The sequence below is a fragment of the Dipodomys spectabilis genome, unplaced genomic scaffold (genome assembly GCF_019054845.1).
Source record: "Dipodomys spectabilis isolate Male_0828 unplaced genomic scaffold, ASM1905484v1 ptg000002l, whole genome shotgun sequence".
Lineage (NCBI taxonomy): Eukaryota > Metazoa > Chordata > Mammalia > Rodentia > Heteromyidae > Dipodomys > Dipodomys spectabilis.
Window position 1 is genome coordinate 57,215,350 of NW_024870679.1, and position 11,917 is coordinate 57,227,266.

General features: G+C 45.1%; 1 protein-coding gene across 1 annotated transcript; it reads right to left on the reverse strand.

Annotated features, from left to right (window-relative positions):
• Window positions 1-3,535: 3,535 nt before the first annotated feature.
• Czib (CXXC motif containing zinc binding protein) lies at window positions 3,536-11,449 on the reverse strand. Its single transcript, XM_042675985.1, has 8 exons — window positions 11,364-11,449; window positions 11,097-11,180; window positions 9,917-9,973; window positions 9,373-9,454; window positions 9,144-9,175; window positions 7,110-7,187; window positions 6,251-6,316; window positions 3,536-4,328 (listed from the first exon to the last, which is right to left on the reverse strand). The coding sequence occupies exons 1-8, from the start codon at window positions 11,367-11,369 to the stop codon at window positions 4,251-4,253; spliced, it is 483 nt and encodes a 160-aa protein (XP_042531919.1). The 5' UTR covers window positions 11,370-11,449; the 3' UTR covers window positions 3,536-4,250.
• Between the last annotated feature and the right edge of the window lie 468 nt (window positions 11,450-11,917).

Below are 11,917 nucleotides of genomic sequence, written 5' to 3' on the forward strand. Positions count from 1 at the left end.
TATGGAATGGGAAGAAATTATTTTGTCCAACTTTACATGGGCTGGGGGGTGCTCAGCTGAAAACACTTAAGTGCAGTAACTTGCTCTGTTCCCTTTCTATCATGTTCCTGTCTGTCTAGGTTTCTAGTAATCACAATCTCCACCAGCTGGCCTCACAGCTCAGGAGAGTACTCAGCTGGTGCCTGCTGCTCCCCTGGAGCAGCCCATTCCAGAGGCAGCTCTTCAGGAAGTCATCAGGCTTTGTCCAGGTGGCTTTCCCTGTAACCTCTAAACAGGTATTGCACACTGCTAGACCCACAGCCCACCAGCCTCTCAGAAGACTAATGGCTTCTCTTCAAGGCTAGGACTCTCAAATGGAAGTTGGTATATATCATGTGGCTTATGTCTTAAACAAGCCCAGACAGCTTTATTGATGTATATTTCACATACCTGAGTCTCCTTATTTAAAGTGCATGTATAGCTAAATAACCATCCATACAATTAGAACATTATCTGATTTTCTCCCAGAAAGAAATCCCATAGTCATTAATCTTTTCTCCCAATCTTCTAACTTCTACCTGACAGGATACTGCTGTCCTGGAGGGGGTCCCAAGGAAGTACCTTTTATTCATCACTTAAGTACATGTATCTAGGCCTCGTGATAAAGGGCAGAGTCCAGACAAGCAGCCATTTGGACACAGAGGATGGTGCCCTCATTTTTCAAGTGGAGAAAATGAGGCTGATAGAGAAGGCATCTGCCTAGGGTTTGCTGAGCCCAGGAATATTCTATTCCAATATAGTATAGCACGGAAGCATACTCACCCTTGAAGTAGATTTTTGTATGTAGAGTAGGGTTCCAACATTATTTTGTTGTACCAAGTTAGTAATTGCCCAGCACTATTTACCAATGAATTAATAAAGAACCCACTGATCTGAAACACCATGTTATTAATAATTTTTCATATACAAATCTACTCTCATTGGCATAATTGTGGTGACAGCACCAATACGCTATAGGGCTGTTGTTTTACTGGCATAGTATGATATGTGGTAGGTGATGTCTCCCACTTGTGTGAAAGTTTCTTTGACTTTCTTCAAAGTTGCTATTTCTATTGCAATTTAATAAATACAAATTTGTTGAAAATGACCATCTATATATCAAGTCTTTGCATCCACCAGCAATAAGTAGGTCTTGTTGGGCAAGGTGGCTCACTTATAATTGCAGCTACTTGAGAGGTACAGATCAGAAAGACTGCAGTTTAAGGATAGTCTGGGAAAAAAACTTAGGCCCTCCCATCTCAACAAATACTAGGTGCCAGGACTTTCCCTGGGCAAAAACACACTATTTTATCTGAAAAACAAGTAAAAGAGGACTACGAACTTGGCTTAAGTGGTATAGCACCTACCTAACAAGTGCAAGGCCCCCAGTACTGCCAAAAAAGGTTAACATTATAAATCTAAAACTTTAGGACCTCTCATGAGAGCTTAATAGTTTTCTCCGTTAAACTAATAATCTCTTTGGTTAATATCTAGTAGTTTGGGGAACTATACACATTTGGAAGTGGGTCAGCACCCCATTAGTGAGCTACAGTGCTAGTGTAACTGTTGATTACATTTATACATGGTATTTCCTCTTGAATTGTAATTTGCTTATGAGTACTATATTGAAGCAATTTGATTTCTATATATTGATCTTAAATCTAGCACTTGCTAATGTTTTTGGACTTTAATGGAGAAGCATAATCTGTAAAATACTGGGTCTTTTTTTTTAATCCTTTCATCTTCGTTTTTAATTGTATTTTCACACCAGTGTGCCCTCCAGTGCAATGAACAGCAGTGATCCAAGGCATTCCCATTTTCCCAATCTTGGAGCACATATGGTTTTTGGTGTTTTTTTGTTTTTTGCTTGAACTCAGGGCCTCGGCTGTCCATGAGCCTCTCTGTGCTCAAGGCTAGCACATTCACTTAAGCCATGGTGCCACTTCTGACTTTTTCTGAGTAGTTTATTGGAAATAAGAGTCTCATGGATTTTCCTGCCCAGGCTGGCTTTAAATTGCGATCCTTAGATCTCAACCTCTTGAGTAGCTAGGATTACAGGTGTGAGCTACAAGCGAGCGTTGGGCTACATCTAGTTTTCCATCATTTACAAAGCATAGCACTTGCTCTAGGCTATCTGCCTTTTGCTCCCATACACACAATTGCTAGACAGGCTCTGTACCACTTGAGCCACACCTCCAGCCTCTTTGTCTTGGTTATTTTCAAGCTTTCACTTTATGAATAGGCTGAGATTCTCCTACTTGTGTATATGCACCACCTCTCTTAGCCATTGGTTGAGATGGTGTCTCTGGAACTTCAATCCCCAGTGGGCCACAAGCTTTAATCTCTTGAGCTCTGCCTTTTTTTTTTTTCCTTCTTGAGATTGGTTCCTGCTATGTAGAGGCAAGAGGCAAGATCATTTTGCCTCTATTGCTCAAGTGCTGAGATTACAAATGTGTGCCACCACACTCAGCAATAAATACCTTCTTTGAGGGAGAGTCACCCCCTTTATTTCCTAGCTTGCTAAGATTTGTCTATACTTCATTTCTAAATGGGAACTGAATTTTACTGAGCGCCTTTTCTGCAGTCTATTTTGTTTTCCTTTATTCTGTGAATGACTACTTAGGTTTCCCTACTTTCTGAAATAATTTACAGTATAATTTAAAAATACAGAAAACCTTGAGATCCCTTTAGAGTTTAATTTATGAACATAACATACATTGGCTAGTACTGTTCAGTGATTTAAAACAAGAAAGGTTTCTTCCTCAGCCTGGAGTTTCCTAAATTATTTGTTTCCAGGCAAAGCAGTGGACTGGACCCAGTGGAGGGTGAAGGACTCGTGGGGAGAAGACTGAGGAAGCTCTGCTGTGAGATGAAGAAAAACTTAGAAATGTGGCTGCTGGACTTGAAAGAGGGCAATGCAGACACCTCAAATCTTTGGATACACTAGCTTTGTCTGAAACTGGAGGACCCCTTGCTGAAATCTCACAGCCAGCTTAGGGGTGGGCAGACTTTTCCCATTCTCAAAAAGTATGAAACCAGCTGGGCACCAGTCATTCACACTTATAATCCTAGTTACCCGGGAGGCTGAGAACTGGGGATCACAGTTCAAAGCCAGCACAGGAAGATGAATCTGAGAGACTCCAATTAATCAGCAAAAAGTCAGAAGTGGCTCAAGTGGTAGAACGCTAGGCTTGAGCAAAAAATCCAAGATCAAGAAACTCTTTTCAGGGGGCTGGGAAGGTTGCTCAGTGGTAGAGCGCTTGCCTTGCATGCTGAAGGCCCTGGGTTCGATTCCTCAGCACCACATAAGCAAAAAGAAAAAAGCCAGAAGTGGCACTGTGGCTCAAGTGGTAGAGCGCTAGCCTTGAGCTGAAGAGCTGAGGGACAGCGCCCAGGCCCAGAGTTCAGGCCCCACGACCGGACTCCCCCCCCCCCAAAAAAAAACAAAAAAAAACAAAAAAAAAAAACAACTCTTTTCAAGACTCAGTACTGGCATATAAACATATACACACATACACATGAAGCAAAGGTATAATGTTTATTTCCAAAGAATTCTAGGCTCTGTTGGCTATGGTGGTATACACTGTAATCCCAGTATTTGAGAGACGGAGGCAGATGGGTTGTGAATTAGAGGCCTGCCTGAGCTATATAGCAGGACTCAGCCTCCCTCAAAAAAAAAAAGTCTTCAGCAGAACCCAACACTTTCCAAACAGCAGCTCCCTGGTTTCTCACTGCAGCAAACAACTTTGTTTTACTGTGTGAAGATCTCAGGCCTATAAGATATGAGGGTCTTGACTGATATCTTCACCACTCACTCCAAGAGCGAAGGAAGTTTTTCTATCTTTGTTGCCCCTGGCTCTGATGCCTTTTATCCTCTGGGTTGACCTGCTCCTAGATCAAGAGCCCGAGAGCCCTTAGAAGCTGTGTATTCCTATGTATTTTGCAAATTCTATCAGTCACAGGTTTTTAAACTGTGGAAAGGCAAAGACCTTCAGGGTACATAGTTATTTGTCGAGGGCATGGCTGCTCCTTTGCTCTATCTTCATGCACCACGGGGACTTAGTGAGGGCTTCACTGGTGGGATCTGGGAACCATGACAAAGCCCGGCATGTGGATTGGGAGGACTTAATGCAACTACCAGGGCGCAAGGAACCGAGGGACTAGGCTCTGGGTGTTGCTGCCTGGGCACTTGGTCTCTTCGCAGTTCTTAGGGACAAGTGTGCAGGAAGCATTCAGCACTTGAGAAACTGGTGGGTGACCTCATAGATCCCCACTGACTCCTGAGACTTTTCATCGTAGTCAGTCCAGTCCTATGGGGTAAGAGGGCAGAGTTAGCCTCTCAAAGCAGGAAAGCACAGTGGGGTGGACAATTGGGACTCATGAGGCCCAGCATGGTCTCAGCTATTTGTGAACACGCATGACCCTTGGCAGAGCTAGACCGCTCAGGCCTGAGCTCCAGCATGGTCAGTTTGTAACCACAGACAAGTCATGTCACTCCTTGAAGCCTCAGTTCTATCCTTTATTTAAAAAAAAATAAAATATGAGGGAGGTGGGGCAAAAATGGACCTCAGACTGAATATTAATGACTTGAATGAGGAAAACACGTGGTAAAGCAGTGCTACAAAGAGAAGCTTAGTAAATGCCAGTTCCTGTTGTTACTGAATGCTATGCAAACACAACCCAGCTGTCCTTTTTCCTTTCAAGGCCAGATCAAAACACTTCTACATACAGGGCAGAACATGTCCATACCACTGATGATCACTTGTTAAGCTCTACCACAAAAACTAAATTAGCAACTACTTGTGCCAATGCCATGGGTAATGCAAGATTAGGTTCCCGTGAGCTGGTCACAAGATTTTCATCAACTCATCAATTAATAATTGTTGACTTTTATTTCTTAATATTTAAAGATACCTTGTTTAAAGTTACAGAAACAGCCTAGATGCCCTGCAATAGATGAGTGGGTCAAAAAAAAGTGTGGTACCTATGCACAATGGAATTCTACACAGCTATAGAATAATATATGTCATTTGCAGGGAAATGGTGGACTTAGAACCAACTGAACCAACTGAGGTAAGCCGAGCTTAGAGAGACAAATGGCACATGTTATCGCTCATATGTGGGAGCTAGATTAAAATACATCAGGACATAATAAATCATATAGGACTACAGGCATTCATATACAGTTAGACCAAAGGAGGATACTCTTAGGGGAGAAACATAAAGGTGCAGTGCCTATGTACCTCTGATTGTATAAAGTGATATTTATCAAAATGAACTCCAAGAAATGGAAACAAGAGGTTAAAAAATTGTTTTTGTTTTCTTTTTGTCTTGTTCAGTTCATTATCTGTCTTTGGGAGGGAGAACACAGAACTGGAAGGACAAAGGGTGAGTAAACACAGCAGTGGTACTCACTAGACATATAGACAACTTGTGGGTGGGGACGGGAGGGGAAAACTGGGAGACAGTGAAGAAAGGGGTGACACTGTCCAAAAAGAAATGTACTCACTACCTGACTTATGAAATGGTAAGCCCTCTGTACATCACTTTTATTTTATTGTAGTAAAGGTGATGCACAGAGAGGGGTTATAGTTACATAAGTCAGGTAATGAGTACATTTCTTTTTCTGTTTGAACAGTGTTACCCCTCCCCTCACTTTCTACCATTCCCCCTGCCCCCATACATGTCTTTTATAATAACAATTTTTAAAAAAGAATAGATTAAAAAAAGATACGTTGTTTAAAAGGGCTGGGGATGTAGCTTTGTGGTAGAGTTTGCCTAATATGTGCTAAGGTCCTTGGTTTGAATCTTAGCACTACAACCCCCCCCCAAAAAAATCCACTGTAATTATATACGTATATATCAATATCAATATCTACATGACTCATTAACAATGAGCTCACAGCCAACAGCACTGTAACTCCTACCTGAACAAAGCTTACAGAACACATACTTCATGTCAGGCACACTGAACTTTCCTGTGCTTACCAACCTGAAGAGCACTTCAGCACTACACTGGGGACCATGAAAAGGGCAAAATCACCAATGCATAGCACAAAGATGCCAGCTCTCCACTGATAAGCCTTGTTCACCAAAAGGGTAAGTCCCACCAGGTACCTTACCCAGAAAGCACTCTATGCCCAGGGTCATTTACCAAGTCAGGGATAATAAGAAAGAGTACCTCACTACTGCCTTCTGGTATCACCTCCCCCCAGGGTCCTTGGTCTCATACCTTCTCCTGCAGATTAATGTCATTGAAGACTGTTCCTGACTCCATACCCTCAGCAGCAAAGCCAGCCTGTAGGAGACAAGAAGGCAGCAGTTAGGCTGGGGGAAAAGTAGCACCAGGCTGGCATATGCTCATTGTGTGGGGAGCTGGGTTTTCCAGCAAAGCCTTTGCCACAAAGGACAGAGATACAGGGTGGGCAGCTGTTCTAGAATGACTTCCAAGACTTGGATGCTGCCTTGGGACTGCATTAGATTGTCCAAATTACAGCCCCAGACCAGAAGGCAGAAGTGGGGTAACCTCTGCCACTACTCAGACTTGTTGAAGGGCTCTGGAAATAGTGTTCCTCTTCCTGGACCTGCATTACCTTATTGATGAAATGGGGATGCCAAGGTCATTTCTGCCTTATCCCATAGACTTGATGGGAGGTGAATGTTGCACAAATAAGAAGAAAACACTGGCTTGGAGTCAGACCAAGCTGGGTTCAAATTATAGCACACTGCTTACTAACTGTAAAGCTGAGCAAGCAGTAAAACCTCTATGGTCCTTCCTTATCTGACAAACAGAATAGATCCCTTCAGCATTACAGAGAGGATTAAGTGGTGTTACATGTAAAAGTGACAGGAATGGTGCCCAGCATATAGTAGGCACTTAATAGTTGACAATTACTTTTCCTAGGAAGAAATTCAGGGCTGGTGTGTAGTTCAGTGGCACAGCGTTTGCCTAGCATCATGCACAAGGCCTTGGGTTAAATCCTCAGGGTGGGAGGGGGGAGAAAGAAAGGAGAAGTCCTAGTCCAGTTTCTTTTGGAAGCAAAGTTCTGCTGTCTCTCTACACATCCTCTCTAGACAGGAAACACACCCACCTGGGGCTGGAAGTCAACTGGTTCAAGGCCCCGGCACTCAAACTCTACTATTGTCTTGAATTTCTCATTGTCTTCTGCCTAGAAAGGAAGTATATTGAGGAGATAGGCTCAAGTGGGCCCTCACGATGACCCTGTGACTACTATGCTTCCTGCCATTTGGGACTGGGATCAGGAACAACTCATTCCCTTCTGAAGCACTGTTCCCTACAAGACTTTCTGCAGACATGGCTGCTGCAGAAGAGTGTGGATTGTGGGGTCTGTACGAACATGAGGCTGGGCTGGGCTCTGCCTGGCTTTCTCCTCTGAGTGTAAGATTTCTAAACTGTCAATAGGAGCTAAGAAACCTCTACAGGTTTATTGTGAGAATCTGGAACATACATAGAAGCCAGCACAGGTCCCCACTCTGTGCTTGATAAATGGGAGATAAAATTTATAATATCAAAAATATAAGAAAGTGTTAAGCTATGAAACCTCCAGATTCTCTGAGCTCAGCCAAAGTCAAACATTTATATTTCTCCTCTCCCTCTCCTTACCCTTTCTGTCTCTTACTCTCCCCAAAGCAGGGTCTTGCGATGTAGCCCAGGCTGACCTTGAACTCCAGATCCTCCTGCCTCAGCCTTCTGACTGCCTACACCACCATGATTAGTTAGCCATAGCCTTTTGCTAACCATAGACTTCTTTAAGGGAGCCCTGAAGGCCTTTGGAATGGGATGTGTGTGGAGGGCATTTCTTGGAGGGGTGAGTAGTCAGGAAGTTCACGCCTGCTTACCAACGTGCTCAGAGGTCACCCAAGTGCCATACATCCATTCACTCTTGTTCTGTATTCACTACAAAATCAGGTACTGTACTTCAACCAAGTGTCGAGTACTTGGTTTGTCTTTCGTTGGTTGTTCTTTACCTTCTACTACATTCTGACTGACTTTAGGGCAGGCCCTCATTTAATTTCTCTCTTTAGGGGGCTGGAAGATGGCTCAGTGATAAGAGTGCTTGCCTTGCATGCATAAGGCCCTGGGTTTTATTCCTCAGCACCACATAAGCAAAAAGAAAAAAGCCAGTCTTAGTGCTGAGTTTATGTATAGTATTTTGTTGAGGTTTGGTTTTCACCCAACATATGACCTTTGCGTTAAAAGCTTGCAGCCTGTTCGAGGCTGCAGATCTTTGTAATTGGCCTTTTGCAGTCCACTGGCTCTACAATAAAGACTCCAAAATTTGACCTCCCAACAAAAAAAAAAAAAGAAAAAAGCCAGAAGTGGCGCTGTGGCTCAAGTGATAGAGCACTAGCCTTGAGCTGAAGAGCTGAGGGTCAATGCCCAGGCCCAGAGTTCAGGCCCCACGACCAGAAAAAAAAAAAAAAGTCTCAGAATTTCCTGCCCAGGCTGGCTTTGAAATGTGATCCTCAGATCTCAGCCTCCACAGTAACTAGGATTACATGTGTGAGCTACCAGTGTCTGCCTAAAATTCAGATATTTTAAATAAACAGCTAACAAGGAATGGGTGAATACAAATAACTGCTCTTTAAATAGACCCCTGCCTTTGAGTTTGCTATATAGTGATACCTAACTAATAATAGTATTGGTACTCTCCAGGAAGTATGCACCAAGAGACAGTCCCAACCAGGGTTTCACTGAATGAAGATAAGGGAGATGCTCTCAGCCATGGAAATATTGGCTACCTTGGGCTAGAGGCCCCTTGAGCCCAGCACTTCTATAAAAGCACTAAAATAGCATTAAGTGAATATTAAATAAAATGATAGACTGAGCAAATGAACCATTAAGTAAATTAAATAATGTGCAAGGCATGGCAGTACACACTTGTAATCACAGCATTTGGGACCATGAGAAAAGAAGACTGAGTTCACGGACTGCCTGGGCTACATAATAAGACCTGCCTAAAATAAACAAACAAACAAAAGGTTTAAAAAATAACACAAGTGACAATATCCTATGGCAGATCGTTCTAATACAGCAGTTGTCTCTAGAACTCAGGTCTCCTGGCCCTCATTTTAGTGTTAACCCACCATAGCAACAAACTTACATTGTAAGACTTGATAGTGCTGCTCAAAATCTCTGAAACATAAAAAGAAGACAGGGTTAACCTGAATCCTTGCTTTGGCCACACCCAAGTACCCAGATGTGGCCTTGGGTAAGAGAGATAGCCATATGTAAGCTTTAGTATCTCAGACCTGAGTCCACCCTGCTTTCAGTCTGGCACCAGGAAGCTGTGGGCCAGCCTGGCATAATTCAGTAATCACAGTCAGACCTACCAATGGAGTTTTCCCGAGCACACAGCTTGCACTTCTGGACCATGGAGGCACTACCACGGCCTCCCTTCAGGGCCACACTGTCCTGGCAAGAAGCAAACAGAACCTCTAGTCACACGTCAAGTAATCACAGAAACCTCAGGAGATCCCAACCCATCATTTATTACCAAATCGAAGAGATCAAGATACAGAGGTAAGTGACTTGCTAAGGACAGAAATCCTGGGGATTGGGATTGGGGATGTGGCTCAGTGGTAGAGCACATGTTTATGACCTGCAAACCCCTCTATTGAAACTCCAGGGAACATTTAAAAAAAAAAATCTTGGGAAGGCTTCCTGAGAAGGAGAAAAGGTCTTTCTCTTAATTGGGAACTCTGCCCAACATCCCACAGGTATGTTGTTTACCATGTTGATCAGTGATACCTGCCCCTCAAACCACAAGAAATGAGGTCCAGGGGACTGGAGAGATGAGAACCAGTTTCCCCAAATCCCCACCTAGAGGGTTTTTTGGGGGGGGCTGGGGGGATGACAGGGTAGAAGGACAGTTACCATCAGCCGGATGTATTGCCACTTCTCTGAAACCTCACCACAGTTGCCGCATTTCATCTTGGGGAAAAGAAGGGTATTAGTAAAGCAGCTGGCTTCGTTGGGGAGACACTGAGGGCAGGATAAGGACAATGGGAAGCAGGCAGAAGCCTACTGTACCTTCTTGTTGTCACTTACTTCACATTTACAATCAGCCCCCACAAGGACATCTGACTTATCTCCAGGCATGGCAAACGTCACTGTTCTTTTTTTTTTTTTTTTTGGTCGGTTGTGGGGCTTGAACTCTGGGCCTGGGCGCTGTCCCTCAGCTCTTCAGCTCAAGGCTAGCGCTCTACCACTTGAGCCACAGCGCCACTTCCCGCTTTTTTTCCTGCTTATGTGGTGCTGAGGAATCGAACCCAGGGCCTCAAGCATGCAAGGTGAGCGCTCTACCACTGAGCCACCTTCCCAGCCTGAGTCACTGTTCTTATGTGTTCTATCTGGCTGAGGATTCAAGGCTTATGCAGTACTGAAAGGGCCTAAACAGGACCCTTACTCTAGCTAAGTTGCCTGGTTAAGAGCTTTCAGTTAGTCCCTGACTTAATTATTCATCACTGCTGCTCCTTCACAGACTATCTAACTGAAGAAAAAAGAAATTGACTCCCAAATAAACCTTGGAACTCAGGCTTCAAAATATTTGGAATAAAAGTGGTCAAGGGTAACTTCCTGAAATATAAGAGCTTTTGATGGGTGTGGGGGGATGCTGAGATTTAGACTAAGGTACAAAGCAGAACTTCTGGGATCTAGGACAGAGAAGGATCTTACACTATTCAGAAGAGGGCCCTGGCAGACTGTGTCACTGGAGTACCGGGCTTTCCAGTATGAGGAAGGGAAATAAGGGTGGGTCATGCACAAAATAAAAAACCAGATCAACCAATTAAGAGAGCTGAATTTATTCACATTAAATAGTTGCAAAGTCTCTTTGAGAAGCATTTTGGTGTCTGTTTACACATCACGAAATAGTTACATAGGGGGGGAAATATGAGTTCCAGGGCTTTTGGTTAAAGATTAACCAATAAATCTAATATTCTGGCCAGAAAAAAAAAAAATCGGAACATTTGTTACATGAAATATTTCCCAATCTTAAGGCCCTGAAGGCTGGGGGGGGGGGGGGGGGGCACTGCCGCCGGATGTCCCGCCTCACCTTCAGGTACCACCGGAAGTCCTCGCCCACCGGCCGCAGATTGGTGACATTTTCCAGCGAGGCCTTGAGCTGCAGCGCGATTTTCTGAGGGGAGGAGTTCCAGTCTGACCACCCCGCCCCTCCCACCCGGGCTCGGCCTTCCTCCCTCTCAACGCCAGCCCCCCTCTACTCTTCATTCCCCCACCCCGCGGTGAGCTCGACATCCTCGCCATCCCTCCAGCCCGGCTGCCCCGGGAAGCGGGCCGCCTCCTCCTGTCTTCCCCTTACCCCCATGTTGTTCAGGCTGTACGCGGCTGCTTTCCGGCCAGTCGTAAAAAGCGGGCGCCGTCGCTGCCTGCACTGCCTCAGTGAGGGGGCGGGGCCCGGGAGGGAAGGGGCGGGGCCTGGGAGGAGAGGGGAGGGGCCTGGGAGGAGAGGGGAGGGGCCTGGGAGGAGAGGGGCGAGGCCTTTCCTCCTGAGCAAACTCTAGGCTGCTTTTACCTCGCGGGTATCCGGGTCCTGCCGGCCAGCCAGCCGGTTTTTTTTTCTGCCCCGCCCGGGTTAGGTGAGCGGATGTCCGTACTAGACCGCCCGGTTCCTGCCTCCCAAGTCCGCAATGCCACAGATGTTTACTGAACCCCGATTTTGTGCCAGCACAAGACAACCCCTGCCGGAAACCTCCGCCAGGTCTCCTGTTCTTTCCTACTATTCTGCCTGCTCAGAGGCTTCTCTGATCTCTTGGGTTTCGCTGCCCAGGGCCGCCAGGAAGGTTTGGGTGGGTCAGCTCTTTGCTTTGCTTCTCTTCGGGATGCTGCCCCCACTCTGGGCCATGCCCTTCAGCT

Coding starts and splice junctions, on each gene's coding strand:
- Czib (XM_042675985.1), bottom strand. Junction 9,974..11,096: donor ACTTCCGGTGGTACCTGAAG/GTGAGGCGGGAC, acceptor CTTTTCCCCAAG/ATGAAATGCGGCAACTGTGG. Junction 9,455..9,916: donor GGCAATACATCCGGCTGATG/GTAACTGTCCTT, acceptor GCTTCTTGCCAG/GACAGTGTGGCCCTGAAGGG.